This window comes from Aricia agestis, chromosome Z, assembly GCF_905147365.1.
Source record: "Aricia agestis chromosome Z, ilAriAges1.1, whole genome shotgun sequence".
NCBI lineage: Eukaryota > Metazoa > Arthropoda > Insecta > Lepidoptera > Lycaenidae > Aricia > Aricia agestis.
In genome coordinates, this window is record NC_056428.1 from 20213479 (window position 1) to 20238706 (window position 25228).

At 38.3% G+C, this 25228-nt stretch overlaps 1 protein-coding gene across 1 annotated transcript in view; it reads left to right on the forward strand.

Annotated features, from left to right (window-relative positions):
• Window positions 1–25228, forward strand: part of LOC121738374 (glutamate receptor 1-like) — a 154236-nt gene that overhangs the window by 18110 nt on the left and 110898 nt on the right. Inside the window, exon 2 of the mRNA XM_042130370.1 lies at window positions 2626–2775. Within this exon, the coding sequence (XP_041986304.1) occupies window positions 2626–2775 (150 nt within the window). The remainder of the gene's footprint in view (window positions 1–2625; window positions 2776–25228) is intronic.

A 25228-nucleotide genomic window follows, 5' to 3' on the forward strand; every position in this document is an offset into this window, starting at 1 on the left:
GCGTACGGCCTAGCTCCAAGTCTAGACTCTAGACACTAGACACTAGACATGCGTTGCTAATGGAGTAACTTTCGGTTATGTTACCTCGTATCGAAATATCTATATATATAAAACTCAAAGGTGACTGACTGATTGACATAGTGATCTATCAACGCACAGCCCAAACCACTGGACGGATCGGGCTGAAATTTGGCATGTAGGTAGATGTTATAACGTAGGCATCTGCTAAGAAAGGATTTTGATAAATTCCAACCCTAAGGGGTTAAAATAGGGGATGAAAGTTTGTATATAATAATACTTCTTAACGCGAGCGAAGACGCGGGCAAGAGCTCGTTTTTTTATAAATTGATTTATACGGTATAGATATACGTAAATCTTAGTTTCTTTATTATGTTTTTATGACGTAAATTTTGGGTGTAATGTAGTGTTTTCGCTGATATTCTTCTTCCTCTCTTTAGGATTCCGTACCCAAAGAGTAAAAACGGCACCTAAGACTTCGATATTTTTTTTTTTAATGATATAAGGGGGCAAACGAGCAAACGGGTCACCTGATGGAAAGCAACTTCCGTCGCCCATAGACACTCGCAGCATCAGAAGAGCTGCAGGTGCGTTGCCGGCCTTTTAATAGGGAATAGGGAAATATGAGAGGGTAGGAAAAGGAAGGGAAGGGAATAGGGGAGGGTATGGAAGGGAATGGGGTAGGGGATTGGGCCTCCGGTAAACTCACTCACTCGGCGAAACACAGCGCAAGCGCTGTTTCACGCCGGTTTTCTGTGAGGACGTGGTATTTCTCCGGTCGAGCCGGCCCATTCGTGCCGAAGCATGGCTCTCCCACGTACAAATGTCTGTCTGTCCATCTGTCTGTCTGTCTCCAGGCTGTAACTCAAGAACGGTAATAGCTAGAGAGTTGAAATTTTCAGATTGTGTTGCCGCTATAACAATAAATATTAAAAATAAAATTAAGTTTTTATTTAAGGGGGGCTCACATACAACAAACATACTTACAACATACAACAAACATGTTTTTTTTTTTGCTTCTTTTGCTCGTAATCCATAATGGCAATAGGTAGGCACTTGAGATATTTACAAAATCCTTAATTATATTTGTAATTTAATATAAAATTAAAATAAAAAAAATAATAAAGGGGGCTCGCATACAAATAACACTATTTATAACGGTACGGATAACTTCGTGCGCGAGTCCAACTCGCACTTGGCCGATTATTTATGCCGAGGACTAGTTTCACAAACGATGTTAATTTGTTGATTGTTTAGCCTTTCTTTTAAGTTTTTTTTTTTTCAGATGGCTAAAAATTATTTGCAAAAAATATTTCCGCTTTGAAAATTAAAACCTACTACTGATAGAACATAGTAGTAATCATAACTTATAGATAACTATAATCTGCAATTGATAAGGACATAACACAACTGTACATACTCGTATTGCTTCCTATAAAGATAAACATAAGGCAGGAAAATGAACATCTAATCCATATTAATATAATTGTTATGGGTGACATGATAACAATATTATGGTTATAACTTTTTATAACAGTATTATATCGATGCCTATAACTTTATAACTAAATTTGAGTGGGACATTGGTATTGATTGAATTATTATTGATAGTAATAATATTGTTTCAGAGCGTAATATTTTAGAGAAGTTAACAATGATTACTATTATTTTAACACTAGATAATACTAACGCAGAAACTTGTTTATTTTCGTACTTAATTTTAACGATGCAGATAATTTGACTGTAGTCAAAATTGGACGTAATCTAGTATATAAAATTATCGTATCACGACGTGCGTAACTGAACTCTTTTGAAACGGCTCGACCGATTTTCGTGAATCTTAGTGAGCATATCGGCTAGGGTTGAGAATCAGAGAACATAATTATACTTTTTATATTGATAAGTGCATTTGTTGAATAAATAATAGTAAATTATTACAACTCGAGACTGACGGCGACCATTGTTTGTGCGACGCGATAGCGATGGACGTTAATGGTGACATACTTATTTAGTCACTTGAATAAAATAATAAGGGGCGAAATATTTATATGGCAAAACGACGTTTGCCGGAACAGCTATCTAGTATGGTATACATATGGACATAATATTATATTTTACCGAGAGTCAAAACATAGGTACAAAATTTTATAAAATTACTTGAAATTACGGTAAACCCGATAAGCGTCAAAGGTCACACCTTTAGGCTTTCTTATAATTATGGAAGTATGTATATTGTATAATCACAGACCAGTAAATACTTTTCATTAGTCTATGGTATAATATAGTGTGAACTATAAATTCTTAGATACAGCTTAATACCAGAAAAATCAGTTCCGTACCGTTTCAGAACAAAATAGGCAAAAAATGTGTTTTTTTTTAAAGGAGCTCCTCTTTAATATCCATTTAATTTTGATTTAATAATTATTTATTAAAGTAAACATACAATTAAGTATTACAAGCATTTCACCTATGACCTATCTGTAGCTGCATTACTGAAACTGAGCAGAAAAGACCGACAGACAGCTGACAGACATCGAAGTCTCACTAATGGGGTTTTTACCGAAAACCCTAAGAATAGACCTATTCTAAAAGAGATATTTGTTCCAGGTGTGGTATTCGAAAAGAACTCTGATGAGATCCAGAGCGCATTCAAGTTCGCGATGGTGCAATACGCTAACGCGAACCGGAGCAAACTGGACTTCAGCCTCTACGTGGACATCATCAACACGGCTGACGCATTCAAACTCTCCCGACTGAGTAAGTAGACTGTTATTTAGCGCCTAGTGCAGATACCCTGTACGTGGACACCGTCAACACGGCTGACGCATTCAAACTGTCCTGACTGAGTAAGTAGACTGTTATTTAGCGCCTACTGCAGACACCCTGTACGTGGACATCGTCAATACGGCTGACGCATTCAAACTGTCCTCACTGAGTAAGTAGACTGTTATTTAGCGCCTACTGCAGACATCCTGTACGTGGACATCGTCAACACGACTGATGCATTCATACTGTCCTGACTGAGTAAGTAGACTGTTATTTAGCGCCTACTGCAGACACCCTGTACGTGGACATCGTCAACACCGCTGACGCATTCAAACTCTCCCGACTGAGTAAGTAGACTGTTATTTAGCGCCTACTGCAGATACCCTGTACGTGGACATCGTCAACACGGCTGACGCATTCAAACTGTCCTGACTGAGTAAGTAGACTGTTATTTAGCGCCTACTGCAGACACCCTGTACGACGTACGTGGAAATTGTCAACACGGCTGACGCATTCAAACTCTCCCGACTGAGTAAGTAGACTGTTATTTAGCGTCTACTGCAGACACCCTGTACGTGGACATCGTCAACACGGCTGACGCATTCAAACTCTCCCGACTGAGTAAGTAGACTGTTAACCCTTTCTGCCGTCAATAATTAATCGAGATCTCAGAATAATTGAAGACGTGAGTGAAAAAACACACTAACATTTTGTAACATACGGATATTCACTCAAGTTTTTCCTTAACCTTGTAGCTTATCTAATTCATCACCTGGTTAATTTATCTGGCTACCCGTAAACACAGAATATACTTATATTAGTAGTACCAACAGAGGTCCAACTCGTGAAACCCGTTTTAAAAAATAACAACTCTTGCTGCGATACTATGAAGTTCAAATTCCGACCGCGCAGTGCTAGGTGCCTACAATTATATTTGCCTACATGTGCGCTCCCTTTCTATCGCGTAAGAGGTACCCTTTCTGACGAAATCAAGATTGTCACCTTTTAGAAAATAAAATAATCTACTTTTAATTACTATAGCTACTAATAGCAAACTTTTTTTATAGTAATAATCAAATTTTAGTAACCCAACGTATATTTTATAATAGTTTTATATTCGATTATAGTGTAGGAGCTAGTCAGGAATTTTTTACAACTTAAACATAGTTACTTGTGTTTATTTATGTGAAGTATGCGGTTTGTTTGTAACAAATTGGTTTATTTGCTATGTTTGTGTATTTTTTTATCTTTTTTTGTATTTTAAAGTCTTAAATTACTTTATTGAAATATTTCTTTGACTTTTTTCAATTGTTCATATTTATCAGATTAATAATGATTCTGTCACAGCGGTTAAATCAGTGGTAGATATATGCGACGAAAAAATCTTGCGCGCGCGTCACCGCTCGCTTGTGAGTACCTTGTGATCTGCCCCTTTAAAGGGGTACTTACAGTTCGATACCAAAAGGCGCGAGTGGGACAGGCCTGCCGTGAAATCCACATTTTTTTTTTTCAAACAATTTTTCTGACCCTAAAGCATCCATTCATGCAAAAAAATTAACTTTTTTTTTACTTAATTTTTTGGGAAGCGATCTTAAAGATGAGTAACAGTTATCACTTAAATAAGCCCTTTTTATAAAACTTGTATAATTTGATGCCTAATATTATAGAGAGTCATCGATGTGTATTTAACACTTTATTTGATAGATAGTGTGGCCTTCTTTCAAAGTGTCTCTAAAACGTACCTATGCTGCTAAACCTAAAATAGAAAGTCGAATAAAAATGTATTATAAATTGTAATTAAACCTTGTGTTAATTATTACCAAACGTGTAATTTAAATATTATGTAACCTTAAATTTCAACATTAATAAGTAATATATAATTTCACTCCGTTACGATGTGTAAAATTATTAATAAAGTTGTTACCATATTTCATATGAAGCTAAAAATTTGTGCCACGTAATATAACGTGCTTACAGGATATTTATGTCAAAATTAATTTTAGCTAAACCAGCCAAAGAATTTACAATAACTACATCAAAGGCATTCCCAATAACTATAATTAATCTGCCTGACATGAATTACCTAGTTTATATTGTTAAGGGCATCTAAAATACTATCATCTACTTGAAAATGCTTTTGTGGTATAATTATATTATTATAATACCTATTGAGTTACTTGAAAATAAAAATTAAGTAAAGTAAAGTTAAGAACTTTTTTCTAATCAAAGACGAAAATGGCTACTCCTATTGCAATTTAAAATCAAATATTTTTTAATCTTCGAGATTCAAAAATTATCCCTACTTACCTACTTGAAATTTTTAGAATTACACACACTGTTACATTCATTGATTATATAATCAATGAATACAGTAACCTACGAACAGTAACAGTGTGTGCAGTAATTCATTCACGAAACATGCGTTTATAATATTATTATATTAAAACAAATATAATATAATTAATAACTATATCTATTATCTATAACAAATATGTAATCTATTAAAAAATATCAAAAATACATGTGAAAATCCATATGACTTATTTTATAAACCTTACAAGGATATAATATTATTAGGATAATTCAAAATTAAGTAAATTTGCGAGGGCGCAGCCTACATAAAGCTACTATTTAATAAAATAACGATACACATTTACCCAACATACACAAAAATCTATTAGCACCGAGTAAAATGTTCCTATCTATTAGAAAGCTGGGTTTTATTATCAATTTAATGATATTGGATTGAATAGGACAATACAACGCTTGCGGCATACTTAGATGGGACGTCATCGGTCCTTTATAGGGACCAATCACATTTACTTGTACTTAGGGCTCTGAACCCTTATCAACCTAACCTATTACGTTTATTAAATCGATATAATATCTTCACTCAAGCCAGACAGAGTGCGTGTCTTCTATTTTATAGAAGACTTAATGTACGATCAGAGAAATCGATTCTTAGTATGGATATAAATTGGTCAGGCTGTGTCCAGTCAGAAACAGTGATCGGTCGGCTGAGCTTGACATTACTAGACCAATTTCTCTGATTGTACTAAGCAAGTCATAACATATACACACGTCAGATTTTAATTAACTCTCTATATAATTTAATATTTAAAAAGACGGGTAGATAAAATATTGTCACATTTTTTTTTACTAGGACTTTGGATTCCAGGGTTCCAAAGCTATCAAAGCTGTCTCTAATCTCAATATGTAAAATATCGATCAAAATCGTCAAAAACGTCTCACGCCATGAACGTAACGTAGCTGAAAATTGTTCTATAGTGAAAATTATCTTAATTGTGCGCTCAGCGGCAATTTCATACTAATTTGACGAGAACTCAACAGGGCAGACATCAGCTCTGTCATAATTTAGGCCAATTTCTGCGGCGCAAACTTTTTAACCAACTGCGCTAGGAGAGTTATATTTTTCGATTACATACAATTAGATTTAAGGTAAGTAATGAATTTATGTTATCGATGAACATTTTCTTATTGTTTTGGGTTAGGTGGTTTGGCTCTTGGTGTCTGGGTTGGGTTAAATCAGACCGCAACGCGGCGCGTAGATGCGTTTCTAAATTTGAATGGATTTGACAAATGAGAAGACGTCTCACGCAGTTGAAATCTGTAAGTTCAGTACTTTAGAATACTGAATACTAGGCCGCGTCGCGTCGCGTCGCTTCGTTGCCGCATTGTGATTCCTGGTGTTGGTAACAACACGAATCTCGCCTAATCAAAAGTATTTCGATTTTTTAGCAAAATTAAATCATAATTTACATCATCCACAACGTATCGCGCATATTAAAACTATCAATTCTAAGAAAGCTCTCAAGTAAGTATAGTTTGAGGTAAGCTTACTGAAATTAAGATTCAACTTCGTGGCTTCATTTCTATTCAGGGTGGCTCTTTTACTGCATCGCCTCGTACCTCGTGATATAAATCACAACAGTACCTAAACTTAGCATTGAGTTAGCACTAAGTGGGCTTATTAACTTTATATTCCAAGCAACATCTTGCAAGCTTCGCATAAACGCAGAATGACATGGAAACCGCACATATTTCACCTATAGAAGAAGAAGGTAGCGTTTAAATCTCTTAATATTGTTACGTGCTAGGGTTCGAGGATTTGGAGAGAAAGACCTGGTGACTCTCTTGAAGACTTTATTAACACTGCACTAAACACTAGGTCACAACACTTAGCACTAAGTCCAAACACTAATCACTAGGTCCAATCACTAAGCACTATCACTGTCCTAGGTCGTAGCCAAGTCGCAGGTTTCACTGGTTCACTCACTATTGATCACTCCGAAATCGCCTTGATGATAGCTCGAAAGGAACTGACTTGCCGGGCCTGCCTGCGGCTCTTTTTATATGGCGAGACGAATTCCAGAAATTTCCCGATTCACGTAAACAAGTAAACAACCGTGGGAAATTTCTAGGAGGCTCGGGAATGTACTACAATAAACCTGCCGTCCTTGCGATAAGTGCAGTAAGTTGAATTTAATTTAGACCTTATGGACTCAGTCATAAGGTCTAAATTCAAACATGCTAACAAATAAAGGGTAAACACGTAAACAAACATTGGACCTTTTTAGAAGGTTCGAGTATGTACTTCGCACCACGTGTCCGTATACCATGTACCGTAACACTACTCCCCTCTTAGAGATGCTCGTCCCGAGCATCATTGTTACTGCCATGGTAACGCGCCAGACCGTCTATGTGTACCACTTTGAATGTCCCTCTTGGTTGCTTTTGAATCCTGTAAGTCACATCATTCAATCGGGTAACCACTTTGTATGGGCCGTCCCACTTGGTCTGCAACTTTGGAGATTTGCCTTTTCGGCGAGTTGGGTTATGCAGCCACACCAGTGACCCTTCTTCGAAGCTGCTTGTATTCGATTTCCGGTCGTATCTGGTCTTCATGTTCTCACTTGACTGTAACCCATTTTCCCGAACCATGGCGTGTATATAACGCATCTTTTCCCTTAAATCGCAGACATAATCTGGTACGGCCTTTGGTTCTTCCGGTGATCCTCCTGTCAAGAGGTCTACTGGTACTCGTAGTTCTCTACCGTAATTGACATACGCCGGGGTAGCTTTTATGCTCTCATGCTCGGCGGTACGGTACGACAGAAGGAAGAGTGGTATATACTTGTCCCAGTCCTTTTGTTTGTCATCTACCAATTTCGCCAAATGCCTCTCAAGGGTCTGGTTAAATCTCTCAACCATTCCATCAGACTGTGGATGGTACGCGGTGGTCCTCGTTTTATACATTCCCAAAATTCTGCACACTTCCTGGAAGACCTGCGATTCGAAATTCCTGCCCTGATCGGAATGGTTTTCTAGAGGCACACCAAAGCGAGATATTACTTCTTCGACTAGCTTAGAAGCAACTGTTGTAGCTTCCTGGTTTGGTATGGCGAACACTTCGGGCCATTTGGTGAAGTAATCCATGACAAACATAAAATACTTGTTTCCTGATTCCGTTACAGGAAATGGCCCAGCTACGTCAACTGCGATTCGTTCCCACGGTGCGCCAACGTTATACAAACGCAGGCTCCCACGGCTCCTTGTCTGTGGTCCCTTCACTGCAGCGCAAGTAGTGCATTTGCGGCACCAATCCTGTACATCGTCTCGACAATGCAACCAGTAGAATCGTTCTCGCACTTTTGTTAACGTCCTCTTTACTCCTAGATGACCTCCTGATACGCCATCATGCATTTCACGGAGAACATCCGGTACTCTCGTTCTTGGGACAACTATCTGAAGATGGAACTCTCTGCCGTTGGTCTTCTCCCATTTCCGGTAAAGTATTCCGTTTTGAAGAATCAGACTGTCCCATTGCGCCCAGTACGCCTTAGTGACAGCGCCAGTGGGTGCAACCTCACTCCAGATTGGCTTTACGTCATCCCGTTTCTTCCATGTGATGATGTGTCGAAGGTCGTCATCTCTTTCTTGAGCCTCTCTCATACCATCATTCTCCCATGGACCCAAACGACTTGTTTTCGTTAACTTTAATGTTACTTCATTAGATTCCTGCTTAACACAATGTTTGCAGTCTTCTGAACACGGCCTTCGTGAGAGTGCGTCGGCATTCCCATGCGACTTTCCGCTGCGGTGTTCCGTCTTGAAGTCAAACTCCTGGAGTTGTTCTATCCATCGAGCTACTTGGCCTTCTGGGTTCTTGAATTGTAGTAGCCACTTCAAGGCTGCGTGATCAGTTCGCAGTAGAAACTGTCTGCCGATGAGATACTTGCTGAAATGTTGTAGCGTCTTTACGACAGCCAAGAGTTCTCTTCTTGTCACACAGTAGTTTCTCTCTGGCTTAGATAAAGATTTGCTGAAATATGCAATTACAACTTCTCTTTCACCCTGTTTTTGAGATAACACCCCTCCAATGGCCGTGTTGCTTGCGTCCGTGTCGACTATAAACTGACCTTCAGGTTGTGGATACCCCAGGATTGGTGTTTCACACAGATGTTTCTTTAGTTTCTGAAAAGAATCTTCGGAAGTCTCGTCCCAAATAAACTGTCGTTTATCTTCGGTCAGCCGATGTAATGGCTTGGCTATCTCTGAGAATCCCTTAACAAAACGCCTGTAGTAGGAGCATAGGCCGAGAAATGCCCGCACTTCGGTTTTGTTCTTAGGGGTTGGCCAATTTTGGACTGCTTCTAGTTTCTCCGGGTCCGTCTGAATTCCATCACTGGAGATAACATGGCCGAGATAGTTCACCTTACTCCTGAATAAACGACACTTTTTCGGATTCAACTTTAACTTGGCCCCCTCTATTTTGGCGAAAACTCGTTCTAAGTTTCGCAAATGGTCCTCGAAGTCGCGGCCAACAATGATGACGTCGTCCAAGTAGACTAAGCAAGCCTCTCCAACTAAGCCTGCCAGTACACACTCCATGAGTCGCTCAAATGTGGCAGATGCGTTGCACAATCCAAAGGGCATGACGTTAAACTGCCATAAACCTTTACCGGTGGAGAAAGCTGTCTTCTCTTTGTCTTTTGGATGAATTTCCACCTGCCAGTATCCAGATTTCAGGTCCAGGGTCGAGAACCATTTCATGCCACTCAAGGTATCCAGAGTGTCGTCAATTCGAGGTAATGGATAACTGTCCTTCTTGGTGACATCATTGAGACGTCTGTAGTCCACACAAAATCTTGTGCTGCCATCTTTCTTCTTCACTAATACAACCGGTGAGCACCACGGACTTGCAGACGGTTCAATGATCTTATGCCTTCTCATGTCCTCCAAAAGGCCTTCAACTTCTTTTTCCTTTGCAATGGGTATCCATCTTGCTCGTTGACGAATTGGGTTCTCGCTTCCGGTATCTATCCTGTGCTGAACCATCGACGTTCTTCCAAGGTCGCCTTCCTGACTGGAGAAGATATTCGCGTGGCGTTGTAAAAACTTCTTAGCTTTCATGCCCTGCGAATAAGTCAGATTACTCTTGCAGTCATCGAGTAGCTCAGTCACTATTCCATAGTTGCTGGTGTTTGCTGAGTCTGAGCCTGTGATCGAACTACACTTTCTCATCCAGACAACTTCCTCGCACTTTCCAATGACGTCACCTTTGTTCAAGCAGATCTCGCGATCAGCAAGATTCAAAACCCTGACCACAGCGTTACTGCTTCCACTAACAAGGGTTCTCGCCGTCATCAGTTTTTGCGCTGATGTCTTGGTAGGTGTGTCTTCGATCAACACGCATCTATTTAACTTCTTCTTTCCAGCTGGCGGTAGTTTCACCAGCACTCTAGCTTCCGCTCGTCCAGGTATTATGACTTTCTTTACACATTCAACTTTCCCGCAGGCGCCTCCAAGGATGAAAATTTCTTCTTCACCACACTTGAAAACTCCGTCAGCGACATTAATTCTGCAGTTGTGCTTCTTCATGAAATCCAAACCCAAGATGCAATCATCCATAATCTCAGCCACGATAACGTCATGAGGGTATGAGGACTCCCCCACATTCATCGTAACTGACATTTCTCCCAGGACGGGTATTGGCTGACCGGAGGCGGTAAGAAGCCGACAGTTAATTCTCCTCTTGTGCCTCCTTGCGGCTTTTATCAAATTTGGGTTCACTATTGTTCTAGAGGCTCCTGTGTCTAGAGTCATTTTGCAGTCCATCCCGTTAATAGTCCCCTGAATCACCAGACTATTCCCGCTACTTGCTTGGGAGACAACCGTTATTGGGGCTTCCTCCGTGTCAGCCAGCACTCGCCCCTTAGTCCTGGCTTTTATTCGTTTCCCTGCTCCCGGACAGGGGACGAAGCCCCTTGCTTCTTCAGCTCCTCCATTTGTTCCTCGAGCCTTTTCATTCTTGCCATCTGGGTCTCCTTCTGCGGGCAGTTGAGCTGAAGATGGCCCCTCTCGCCGCACTTGTAGCACATGGCTCCAAAACTTTTCTTCGTGGGAGCCTTGACCTCCTTGACTTCCTCAGAGACCTCGTGGATCTTATGGGTCTGTCGTATGTCACGGCGAACAGCCTCGACTTCCAAAGCATGCGCCAATGCTTCCTTAAGCGAGGTGTGGTGACGAAGCCTTACCGCAGCTCTGACCTCCAGATCCCTGATTCCGTCGACAAATGCTTGCACAATATTCGTGTCGACCATCTTGGCGTCAGCTCCTGGGTGTGCCTTCTTGACGAGTTTTTCAATTTCCAGCGCCCATTGTTGTAATCCTTCTCCTGAGCGTTGGACTCTGTCACGAAGTTGAGCACGGAACACGTGCTCCAGGTGTCGCTCCCCGTATCTTGATTCAAGGGCTTCCATCAGGTCTTTGAACCCATTTCCTGTATGTGCTTCCAGGACTGACAAGGCTTGCCCTCTGAGCGCGACAGTGAGAGCGGTCAGGCATTGTTCGTCAGACCATCCGTTGGCAGAAGCAACAGTCTGGAATTGCTGACGGTAAGCGTTCCAGGAAGTAGTGCCGTCGTATGGCGGTACTTTTACTCGTGGCCCGTTTGCCACTCCGGAAGCTCCACTACACGTCGCGACTCCTGTGGTTTCCAGGCGCACTACTTTTTTTTTGTAGTTCAGTGAGGCCAGTTTTCAAATTTTCCACATCAACCCCTAACCCGGTAACTCGTTCGTCGATTACGTCGACATCTTTACGAAGCTTAGTCACCGTGTCACTGACATCCTTTATAGCTAAAGCGCTTTCTCTTGGAGGTCCTTTTGTTGCTCTTGTGACTCTTGCAAAGCGCCGAGCTTGCGGTCTTGTGACTCTTGCAAAGCGTGAATTTCAGCTCTTTGAGAATCTTGTAAAGCGCTGAGCTTGCGGTCTTGTGACTCTTGCAAAGCGCCGAGCTTGCGGTCTTGTGACTCTTGTAAAGCGCCGAACTTGCGGTCTTGTGATTCTTGCAGAGCCTGAATTAACTCAATTAGGCTTTGTAATTGGGGAGCCACTTGAGGGGCCGCAGAAGCTACGGGCGATGCATGGTGGCTGGAGCCAGTAGGCAGAGGTTGAGCAGACGGACCTCGGTGGGCGGAGCTAGTGGGCGTGGCCTGAGTGGGCGTGGCCTGGTGGGCGGAGCCAGTGGGCGTGGCCATGCCCAAAGTGGGCGGAGCCTGAGGGGGTGGTCAGTGGGCGTGTCCCGGTGGGCGGAGCCAGTGGGCGTGGCTTCCACCAAAGTGGGCGGAGCCTGGTGGGCGTGGCCAGTGGGCGGAGCCATGTGTGTGGGGCCAGTGGGTGGGGCCTGTCCCTCAGTGGGCGGAGCTTGGTCCCCAGTGGGTGTGGCCTCCGCAACTCCTCTCTCGGAGTCAATGGCAGCAGCTCGCTGCGCCCTTGTCCTGACACTCCCCTTGAAGTCCTCTCTCGGAGTCAATGGCATCTCCAAATCGCACTTCTGACACCAGTTGTTACGTGCTAGGGTTCGAGGATTTGGAGAGAAAGACCTGGTGACTCTCTTGAAGACTTTATTAACACTGCACTAAACACTAGGTCACAACACTTAGCACTAAGTCCAAACACTAATCACTAGGTCCAATCACTAAGCACTATCACTGTCCTAGGTCGTAGCCAAGTCGCAGGTTTCACTGGTTCACTCACTATTGATCACTCCGAAATCGCCTTGATGATAGCTCGAAAGGAACTGACTTGCCGGGCCTGCCTGCGGCTCTTTTTATATGGCGAGACGAATTCCAGAAATTTCCCGATTCACGTAAACAAGTAAACAACCGTGGGAAATTTCTAGGAGGCTCGGGAATGTACTACAATAAACCTGCCGTCCTTGCGATAAGTGCAGTAAGTTGAATTTAATTTAGACCTTATGGACTCAGTCATAAGGTCTAAATTCAAACATGCTAACAAATAAAGGGTAAACACGTAAACAAACATTGGACCTTTTTAGAAGGTTCGAGTATGTACTTCGCACCACGTGTCCGTATACCATGTACCGTAACAATATTTAGTAGTGATGACCAAAGTAGTTTTTACTTTAAAATCATGCCTAATATTATAAATGTGAAGGAGTGTCTGCATGAAGAGGTACTTCACGCTTAAACTGGTAATCCAATTTTGTTGAAATTTGGTATGGAGATACTGCGAGTCCCGGAAAAGGACTTATAATGCTTTTCATCCAGAAAGCCTTCATTTATGCGAAAAAACTTTGAATATCTAATTCATCCACTCATGTCTAAATATTTTTACGCAAAACCTAGGTAGGTTTTGGTATCATATTCTCATAAGCACGATTTTTTTATGTTTTTTATGCAGGAAGCCTTCATGTATACGAAAAATTTTACCCTAAACCCTACGTAGGTTCTGTTATCATCTCATAAGCATGAAGAGTTAAAACAACAAATTTTATGTCTGTGTTAGAGCTGTGTGTTTGCACACACTTTAGTTGTGGAGGTCGAAAAGGTCAGGGTTGAATGGATGAAAAATAAAACTTTTGTCTCTGGAATACTTTCGTCGCATAATGTTGTCTGTTGTTAATTCGTTGGAAATGTAGGTGAGATGTGCTTTGTGAAGGTTTTAAACTAAATAGCCTGTTCACACACAGTTGAAGAACGAAGTATTTTTAACCCCCGACCAAAAAGAGGGGTGTTATTATATTATAATAGGTACGCGAGATGACGCCCGCCCAAAATTCGTTTATTACGCGAAAACTGCATTTTTGTGATGGGAAGGGAAGGGGGCATATTAATTTTCTTACTTACGACTTTACTTCTTGGAATTTTTTTTGTGAGACTGGTCTCGTGACTTGGAAGTTGGACCGTATACAGTGTGTATCAAAACTAAGTGATCATACTTTAGGGTGTGCACGTGTTCCTTTCAGAGAGTTCACTGTGAAAGTAGCAGCTCTGAAAGACCAATTTTTAGTTTTCACGTATTATGCTTTCCCATACAATAAGTAGTGTAAAAAATATTATTGGTTTTCAGCGCTGCTACTTTCACAGTGAACTCTCTACAAGGAACACGTACACAACTACACATCCTAAAGTATTATCACTTAGTTTTGTTATATCCTGTAGAAGTAACTTTATATTATCTTATATCTTTAAACGAGCAATTCTTGTATATAATATATTTATTATATAATTGGAATCTCAGAATCCGCTCCAACGATTTTCATGAAATTTATAGGGGGTAATCTAGCTAGGGATAATTTTTAGAAAATGTCATTTTATTCGTGCTTTATCGAATACCGAGCAAAGCTCGGTCAAATACCTAGTTACAACATTGTAGAACTTTATTAAACTAAGTTTTTCTCAATAGATATAAGTATTAAAGTAAATTTTGTGGGAGGAAGCACTTCCAATCTAGGAGTATCGATCTAAGATATTACTTTCAACGACAAAACCTTTTATGATTATACTTGTTCTTGGTCCCTTGAATACAAATTCTTCTGAAACGTATTGCGTTTTTTCCAAGTTCTATCGTAATATTACTTCCATTTTAAATATGATTTTGACCTTACAATACATCAACTTCTGGAATCAGTGTAATTTTCATTCCCACTTTATGACTTTTGTAATAAAGGTTGTATATAATATACTTTACGTCGTTTGTAATAAAGACTATAGAATCAATTTGAAACGTGAGTTCATATAAGATATGACATAGAATAATCATAATCTACCTACATCTATACGTGGGAGAGCCATGCTTCAGCACGAATGGGCCGGCTCGATCGGAGAAATACCACGTTCTCACAGAAAACCGGCGTGAAACAGCGCTTGCGCTGTGTTTCGCCGAGTGAGTGAGTTTACCGGAGGCCCAATCCCCTACCCTATTCCTTTCCCTACCCTCCCCTATTCCCTTCCCTTCTCATCCCTACCCTCCCCTATTACCCTATTCCCTCTTAAAAGGCCGGCAACGCACCTGCAGCTCTTCTGATGCTGCGAGTGTCCATGGGCGACGAAAGTTGCTTTCCATCAGGTGACCCGTTTGCTCGTTTGCCCCCTTATTTCATAAAAAAAAACATGATGTCAAAGGAAAATTTGACGCTAACGTTTGTGCAAAGATGCTATATAATATTATTATGTCGTGTACGAGTACTCTATCAAGATCTCAAAGGACCATCAGTTTGATTCATGTCCATGAACACAGACAAACAATCTTATAATTACAATTTATAATACAAATATAATTTTTGTAGGATTACATCATTGGGAAAAATTAATATAACTTAATTCCAAAGCTTTAAAGTGTATCAGACAAAATTAATTACCAAAAAATCACGAAACAAAAATTGTTCGTAATAATTGGAGTCCAAGGAATTATCACTTAATTAAATCATTAACGAGTCTTCTGTTAAATAAATATTATACTTTTGATTCCTCTTTAATATTGAGTCTGTTGTTGTTATAATTAGGAATCACTGAAAATATAATTATAATAATCACGATTATATTATTATAGTTTTAATGAAAAATATTGTTGTAAGATGTTGTTACTCAAACTAACTATTACCTATAAGCAAAATCTCCAATCATCATCACTCACGATCACGACCAAAACAAATCTGAAGATACCTCTATCAAATCTGAAAATAAATTTTGACTTTAATCTTCATTCATACCAGAACTAAGCAATTTATAAGACACTAGACTAGCCCGCAACTTCGCCAAAATCCGTTTATCGCGCGGGAACCGTACATTTTTTTTTTTGGATAAAAAGTATCCTATGTCCTTTCCCGGGTTCCAAAGTATATCCATGCTTTTCAGCAAAATCGGTTAAGCGGTTTTTGCGTGAAGAGGCCACAAACAGAGATACACACTTTCGCATTTATAATATTATTAATATGGATATACTTAAAAAATACAACCTCCGGTGAAGTATAAACAGGAGCTTCACCTGATCGTTAGCGATGTCCCACTAAAGGGTTAAGAACCTTTAAAATCCCTTACCCTTGGGCTCACGGTAATCTCTACAAGACAAGTGTACAAACTAGCTGATCTAGTTTTCGAACTAGCTGTTATTTAGACTGTCCAGTGAATAATTATTGGCTAAGCCAAACGAGACATTGTCCGGATTACGCTGAGCAGTGTCAAGCTTAACATTCTCTTAAAGGATCAGCCTGAGATTATATTGTTACTCAGCAGATACAGGCTGTAAAATATGTAGAAACGTTATCAGCATTGACAAATAATGCTCTTTGTCAATAGCTATGTCCACACTATGCAATTTCATCTTCAATTTTCGTCATCATCTTTTATTCAACTTTCGTTTAGCATATTCAATAATTGAATGCGTCAAAATCCACCCGCGTTGGAAAGAAAAGTGTCATAGCGTCGCGGGCATGCCTCACGTGCGATGTTCACTGCGCTATAACGCATGCCCTTGATGAACAAAAAAAGGCACAGTGTGGACAAAGCTAATAGAATGCTTTGGCACATTTTAGGGTGCACACAAGTCCAGATTGGGTAGGTACTGATCATTTTATGCTCGTGTAGTATTTACAGGTAAAAAAAAATCTCGATAAATCTATTTATTTATTTAATTTTCAATTGTATTCAATTAATAAAAATCAGTTGTGCTTTTCTAGTGTCGAAAATTATCTTGCGTGTAATAGTGTTAACTCAATAGAATTGGTACATCTATACTTATAATAAAATCGTAGAGGTAAAATTTTTGTACATTGAAAATAAACTTGAAAACACGAATCAGGGGCATAGTAGAAGAGTAATAGAACACATTTTAACTGTTTTTAAAATTTTTGTTTCTCTGTCTGTTTGTCCTGTTTGTCGGTTTGTCTGTTTGTCTGTTTGTACAGGCTAATCTCTGAATCCGCTGGACCGATTTCAATGAAATTTGGCATGATGATACATTACATCCCTGGTCAACATCTTAGATACTTTTTTTAACCGACTTTCAAAAAAGGTTAGTTTACGTTTACTTTGCTGTTTGTGGTCAGATTTTCAAAATTATTTTTTTGTTGTATAGATTGCCCGAATTTGATACAATGCTTACAATAAAATCGGCCAAGTGCGTGTCGGACTCGTGCACGAAGGGTTCCGTACCCTTATAGAGAAAAAATAGGCCAAAAGTTGTGTTTTTGTATGGGAGCCCCCCTTAAATTTTAATTATATTCTAATTTTATTATTAATTATTAAAGAACACATATAATTAAGGATTCTGTGAAAATTTCAACTGCCTGCCTGTTGTCATTATTGATATCGAGCAAAAAAATCATGTTTGTTGTATGGGAGCCACTTACATTTTATTTTGTTTTCAGTATTTTTTGTTATAAGGGCAACAGATATACACCATCTGTAAAAATTTCAGAACTCTTGCTATAACCTTGAGATTCAGCCTGGAGACAGACAGACTGACAGACAACGAAGTCTTAGTAATAAAGTCCCGGCCGTTTTTACTCTTTGGGTACGGAACCCTAAAAACGGTGACTTGATAAGTTATGGAATTGAAGAAACTCCTCGAAAATTGTGGTTTAATTGTAGATTATGAATCTGAGAATAAGAGGTAGCTTAAAGAGGGATAGATGCCTACATTAAATCCCGTCTTCTGAAGTCTATCCTCTATCTCCGTCACATGTTCCTTTCCCCTGTCCTGTGGCCCCCATCCCCTGTCCACGCCAAGCGGTCTTCGAAGAAAGGATTTTTCAAAACGATAAGTATCTGAGGTTCAAGTTTCCTGGGTCTTTGATGTAAATTAAACATTTCGTGTGTAATATAGATCCAAATAAAATAGTCGTAGATGGGTGTTCAATTTTCTAAATCTCGATTTTAATAACATACATTCACGCGGACGAAGTTGCGGGCAACAGCTAGTAAGTGATAATTTTACTATTTTCGTATTATTATTTTGATTTTTTTGTATTATTATTTTTATATTATGTCATACAGTTCATTGAAAAGCACCATTTTTTTCATATCAATGAAATGTCTACAACATACCTACACCCTAAACAGTTGCTACAACAGTACCGTGTAATAAACGCAAGACCTTCTTGAAATTCAGGAGGTAGGACAGACTAAATTAGCTTATTAGTAGGCAATTAAGTATTCTGACTTTAAATCAAAGTGAAGACCAAAAGTTCAGTACTTATTTTATCTACAAGCATTACCATCACAAAGGAAAATTCGATTTTTCAGTCTAATCCCATTTTTGCACTGAAATAACCATTAATTAATTTTGTAATAGTCTAATGAATATTCTTGTTAGTGAAAAGACTGTTTATTTGTTGTATGTCATAAAGATATGGTTGTTAAGTATAAAAATAATGTTATGAATTATAGTATTTTAACAACCTCCCTTTTTTAAGTCAGTTAAAATGATAAAACCGACTTCAAAATTGTACATAATTGAGAATTAAAATTCCCTATCTCAAAAACTACTGAACCGATTTTGATAAAACTTGCAGTGTTCCCTAAATTAAACAATACCTAGTACAACAAAGAAAGAATTACTCAAATCAAACTTGTAGTTCGTACTTGTAGTTGTAGTAGCGAACATAAACATAAAAACATACATACACTTTTGATGTTTGACACAATTGTTCAGACGCTGAAATAGACTAAACATATACGAATTCGGCAATTCTAGAAATGTTTCATACATACGGGTCGAACTCATAATCTCCTTTTTTGAATTCGGTTGAAAAGCACTTCTTGTAAAAAAGAAGCTAGGTTTCATAAAAAAACATTTCACTTCATGTTTCATCTTCTATATAATTTATGAATTAATTATGTTTCCCATTAAGAAATATTTCATATTCAACTTGTTTATTTTATAATTTCTTATTTTCCGATCTGCTAAAAATCTTTAGAAAACCTTTCAGCGGCTGTTTCTTATAAGAAGCACAATTCTCTGTGCACAACGACTTTCGCAATTCCCAACGAAATCCAAAATGAAAAAGAAAAAAATAAAAGCTATTTTAGGAACAAAAAAAATCTTTTTGTCTTCACTCAACATGTTTATAAGTGGTACACGATAAGAAAATTCAAAGACAGTGCTTTAAGGGCGGAAGGCGGAGATAAAAATTTCAGCGCTGAGTACACGATTTGGGCGTTTTACTTTTTTATAGCTACAGTTTAGACAAAAATTCAATGAATAGAACAAACAGAAAACACGGAGATCGTTAGCTACAGACGTGTTTTGAACCTACTGTTATAATTTTAAATGAGACGACGAAAAATGTTGTCCTAAATTTGTATACTTACAATAAATCACAAAGGAATTCGTCCGCCTACTACAATTTAGCTTGTAAGCGTAATGGGAGTTTAGTGTGATTACAAAAATCTACGAGCGAATATCTTATTAAAACTTGCTAAGGCGGGGTGTTTGAGCGTGATTGAAATATGATCGATTATATTGTATAGATAATCATCAAAGTTTTGACTTTTGCTAGATATATATTATAGCCTATTTTTCATATTTTGTTATCTTCTAAAGCTATATGAATATAGAGACAGTAAAGAGATAAGAAGATCAAGATTTTTAAGCTATATCGCTGGCTTTAAGCACGGCGACCGAATCAATAAATTATGTAACGAAAATAACCTAACGCCCCTCACTCCGACTCTGAGCAACACCGTGTGTGCCACACGTCGCGTACTTGCCGCACCGCTGTGCCGGTTGGTGCGGCGGCGTTGCCAGACTTCGGCAGGTGTTTTTGTGCGTGCGACTAGACGTATGCGAATTAAATAATAGAGAAGATGCGATAATTCATTTTTGTGTTTATTTTCAAGTACTCCATGTAGAATAAACCACAAGTATATGAAAAAAATTAAAACACTGAAAACTGCAAAAAATGCGGTTTAAAATTGTCAATTTAAATTTTGGCGCCAAAACGGATATTCTATAGTCTGTATGAGGCCCCACCCCACCAGATCGTACCTTTCAAAACGTTGTCATGTTAAAATGTTAAAAACGATCAAAACGCTCATTTTGATCCCTTTTAACGCTAAATGGAACGCGGGGATAGCCAAAGAATTCTAGTTTAAATAAATAGAAGTTTTTGGGGATAGCATGTGTGACGTCACTGAACGCTGATTGGTGTTTTGAATTCCGTTCCTTATATTTTCATTTAATTCGTATTTTTTGTAAAAAAAATAATACCTACTTATTTTATAAAATATTAACCTTGCAGTGGGCTCCAGCTCCGGCTTCTTTTACATTTTTTTAACTTTCAGAAATATTATATTTCATGTTCCCTATTCTGTTACTTGATAAAAAATGCTATGCAATAGCTTTACCGCTGCAGCAGTCCCCGAGTTTCACGCGTTTTTTTTTTTTGAGTCAATTTAGTCGTCAATACTGCGTATTGGCGAAATATTTTTTAAATTTTTTTTTGTAATTAAATACTTAGACGAGCACATTTAATTTTTAATACAGGTCCAATATATTCATGGTCCCGCCAACTGTAGTTTGCACACTCTTCTCACTTAAAAACATAACCTATGTTTATTACTATTATTGCTAAAGTATACGATTTCAGTTGCCTCTCATTATCTCCGTTCGATCGAATCTGACCTACAATCTTAAATGAAGCACGGAGAAAAAATGTCATCTAGGTATTAAATCACAAAGGAGTAAAAGCCTTTGTCAGATATTTGGGTTACCAATCAGTTGAAAAAGTAGGAATATGTACGCACAAAAAGAATTTTAAATATAGCATGGGTTATAGAATCTATATCAAGACATAAAAGAATAAGGGCTTTTTCGAGTGAGTGAGACAAATTGGAAAATGTTTCTGAATATAATATTATCGTCATTATTATATTTTATAGTAATATATTCCCCCATTTCACTAAGAACACCAAAGACTTATACAGGGTGTAACAAAAATAAGTGATAATACTTTAGGGTGTGTACGTGTTCCTTGTAGAGAGTTCACTGTGAAAGTAGCAGCGCTAAAAGACCAAAAATTTTTTTCACTTTTGTATGGGGAAACTCGTGACGCTCGGGCCGTTGCCCATACAAAAGTGAAAATTTTTTTTCGTCTTTCAGCACTGCTACTTTCACAGTGAACTCTCTACAAGGAACACGTACACACCCTAAAGTATTATCACTTATTTTTGTTACACCCTGTAGAAAAGCTTGAATTGTATCTAGCATAGCGAGGTTGCAAAAAATCAAACCCACATAATTATAATATTACTTTCAAGTAGAAAACACGTATTCAATTACCATCAGACGATCCGTCAGCTCAATTGGATGTTCCATAAAAGACTAAACTATGAAATTTATACAATAAGTTAGGTGGCACAAGTTGCTGAATAATGAATACTTTTTGCATAAGATGTCTCTCGATTTATTAAACTCACGTAGACTTGCTGCTTTTATATTGACTCTGTCCTTGTTGTAAAAGTTATTTTATTAAACTTTAATGTAATTATGATTATACTAAAGATCCAGGAAAAATTATTAACAAGAATGTGCATTTTTAATTTGGAGATTTCTATAGCCGCATTTTGCATAATGTAAAACATCTGGACAGGTTACCTGACTCAGAATTCGTAAGACGAATTAGTAATAGTGGACCGTTGATGCGGTGTAGGAGACGAAGTAATATCTCCTTCTCTCTCGAACGCGCGGCCTAAACGTGTGCCTGCTACTACTATTTTTCACTTCTGTTGGTACTCCTTGGCTCCTCACCGTTGGCTTTTGGAAAAATCTAAGGGAAAGACTATCTGACTTTGAATTGACAGGGTTTTCAGTTTTTAGGGTTCCGAAGCCAAATGGCAAAAAACGGAACCCTTATAGATTCGTCATGTCTGTCTGTCTGTCTGTCTCTCTGTCCGTCCGTATGTCACAGCCACTTTTCTCCGAAACTATAAGAGCTATGCTATTGAAACTTGGTAAATAGATGTAGTGAACCGTTTTAAGATTTTTAATACAAAATTGGAAAAATTATTGAAAATTTTAGGGGTCCCCATAGATACAACTGAAACAAAAAAAAAATGTTTTTCATCTAACCTATGCGTGTGGGGTATATATAACCTGAATAGTTTGCGAGAGAGACTCTTCCAAAGTGGAAAAATGTGTGCCCCCCCCCCCCTCTAACTTCTAAAGTAATGATAAGTCTAAAAAATATATATGATGTACATTACTATAAAAACTACCAACGGAAATTCGTTCGAACGAGATCTAGCCAGTAGTTTTTTTATACGTCATAAATAGTAAACCTTAATTTTACTTTCATTAAATCAACTGAAATATGAAAATAAATCAAAAACCTCTTAATATTAATATTAAAAAATAAACCTTATTGCTGCTGCGGAACCCTTCAAACTCGCACTTGGCCGGCATTTTATATACTTCCTGCATTTTTTCCATTTATACCTTTCCTTTAGTAAAATAAATTTAGCATTCTTATGCTCTATTGCTATAAAATCAACATACATTTTCCGTCGCTACCTGGCTGGATGCCCGTTTAATTTAATCTTTGTGCTGTGGTCAATTTAATACGAGTCTCATTTCGTACTTGCGAGAGCTTCGTATTACGGCCGCACCTCAAACACCCTCTTGGCAAAGTGTTTTTGGAATTCCACGTTGGAATTGTTAAGCTTTGTACTTATACTTTGCAGTTACATAATTTATATAATATTGTTGGATCAGCTAGATCCGGCAAATGTTATTTTGCCATATCCAAAAATATTGAAGAGTGCGTATCTGGAGGCACGGCAATGCCCCCGCCAAGTCGAGCAAAAAAGCGGCACCATCCTTTTCTCGAACCAATTCAGGCTCTTTTTGACCCCCTATAACTTCATTGTGGATAAACCAACAAGCCTGAATTTTCAGTTGCTAAGCAAGCATTGTATAAACACAGTATATTTAAAATTTTATTCAATTTGAACGAGTAATTTAAGAACTTGTTATAGTTTCTTAATTTTGTCACTGACTGACTGACTGACTGACTGACTGACCGATCACCAAAAGTCTAAGGCACTTCTAGCAGACATAGAACCTTCAAACTTAGAATATAATTAGTGTTTAGTGTCTCAATCAAGGGAAAATTCAAATATTTCAAAATGTCTGTCCAGTTTTCTAGATTCTAGATACACTAACTTCGTAAATAACTTTGTAATCCCATATAAATATATAGGATTACAAAGTTACATTTGCGGTTTATGAATCATTTTACCCGTACCATCAATATCTCCAGTTTATCGTCGGTAGAGAGATATCTAGCTAGTGTTTAGTGTCTTAATTAAGGGAAAACCTAATAAACATTTCATAATTACTGTCCAGTTTTCTTCTTCATTCTCTAACTTCGTGAATAACTTTGTAATCCCATATATAACATGTATAAGATTACAAAGTTACATTACTCGCAATTTATGAATCATTGTACCGGCGGTACCATCGATATTTCCGTACGTATTTATATTCGAAGGAGTAATAGTTGTAGATAGGTACCTATATATATGAAGCACTAGATTTCTTCACTCGCGTGGAATTAAAAAATCGCGTAAAATACGAATATTCTTGTAAACTTCCTTTGGAAACCTGACGTTTTTTTATAGTAGTAAAAGGTACCAAAAAGGAGAAAAGTAGGACTCTACAAAAAGAAGTGAGATCCCATCAAAAACATCCTGTAAAAAAACCAAGTCTCGCAACTCAGTTTTTATACCGTAAAAATTTATGAGATCCATGCACTACCAAGTCGGTTAATTTATTCAGTCCCTACCTAGGGGACCTTGTGTCTCAAGTTAGTACGTAAGTTATTATCATATCAATATTAAAAATCTTTTACGTTTTAAATAAATAGATCGACTTGGACATCGCATGATTAGATTTAGTATAACACTATACAGTATCACACAGCACTATGGGCCTGCATCAATCGCATGGAGCGCAATAGACTAAACAATCTAATATTTAATATTATAATAATTATGTATAAATTCAAAATTGTAACATACATTGTCTTTTCATGCGATGTCCAAGTCGATCTTTTTATTTAAAACGTAAAAGATTTTTAATATTGATATGATAATAACTTACGTACTAACTTGAGACAGAAAGTCCCCTAGGTAGGAACTGAATAAATTAACCGACTTGGTATTGCATGGATCTCATAAATTTTTACGGTATAAAAAATTTGTTGCGAGACTTGGTTTTTTTACAGGATGTTTTTGATGGGATTTTTAATACATGGCACATTCTTTTAATACGACTAGCCAACCCGACATACGTTGCGTTTAGTGTTCCGTACCCAAAGGGTAAAAACGGGACCCTTTTACTAAGACTTCAATGTCTGTCCATCTGTCTGTCCGTCAGTTTGTCCGTCTGTCTGTCAGTCTGTCTGTCCGTCTGTCTGTTCGTCTGTCTGTCCGTCTGTCTGTTCGTCTGTCTGTCCGTCTGTCTGTCTCCAGGCTACAGCCTGGAGACGCGATAGAGTTAAAGTAGGACGCGGCATTCTCGTTCGATTGTTAGAGTCTCAAAACGGTTTCGTGGTATGCCCCCAGCATTCAGAAAATTTCTGAATGCTGGAGCCGTACCACGAAATATATATAAAATAAATTATTAGTCTCAAAACGGTTTCGTATGTCGCGTCCTACTCTAACAAAAGTTAAATGACGTTGTTAGAGCAGGACGTGGCATCCTCATTCGATTGTTTGAGTTTCGTAGTAGGCCTCAGTAGGCCTACTATGATTCAGTAATCATCTATACATCTATACACCTATACATCTATACACCTATACATCTATACATACATACATATACATACATACATACATACATATACATACATACATACATACATACATATAAATAAAATTGGAGTGTCTGTTTGTAATATTGAAAGAACCGTTTTTTACTAGATGCATATGAATGTACATAGGGTACATACACCAAAACAACATTTTTTACAATTTTTGTCTGTATGTCTGTCTGTCTGTCTGTTTGTTCCGGCTAATCTCTGAAATGGCTGGAGCGATTTTGACGGGACTTTTTTTGGCACATAGCTGACGGAGTAAGGCATAACTTAGGCTACTTTTTAACCGACTTCCGAAAA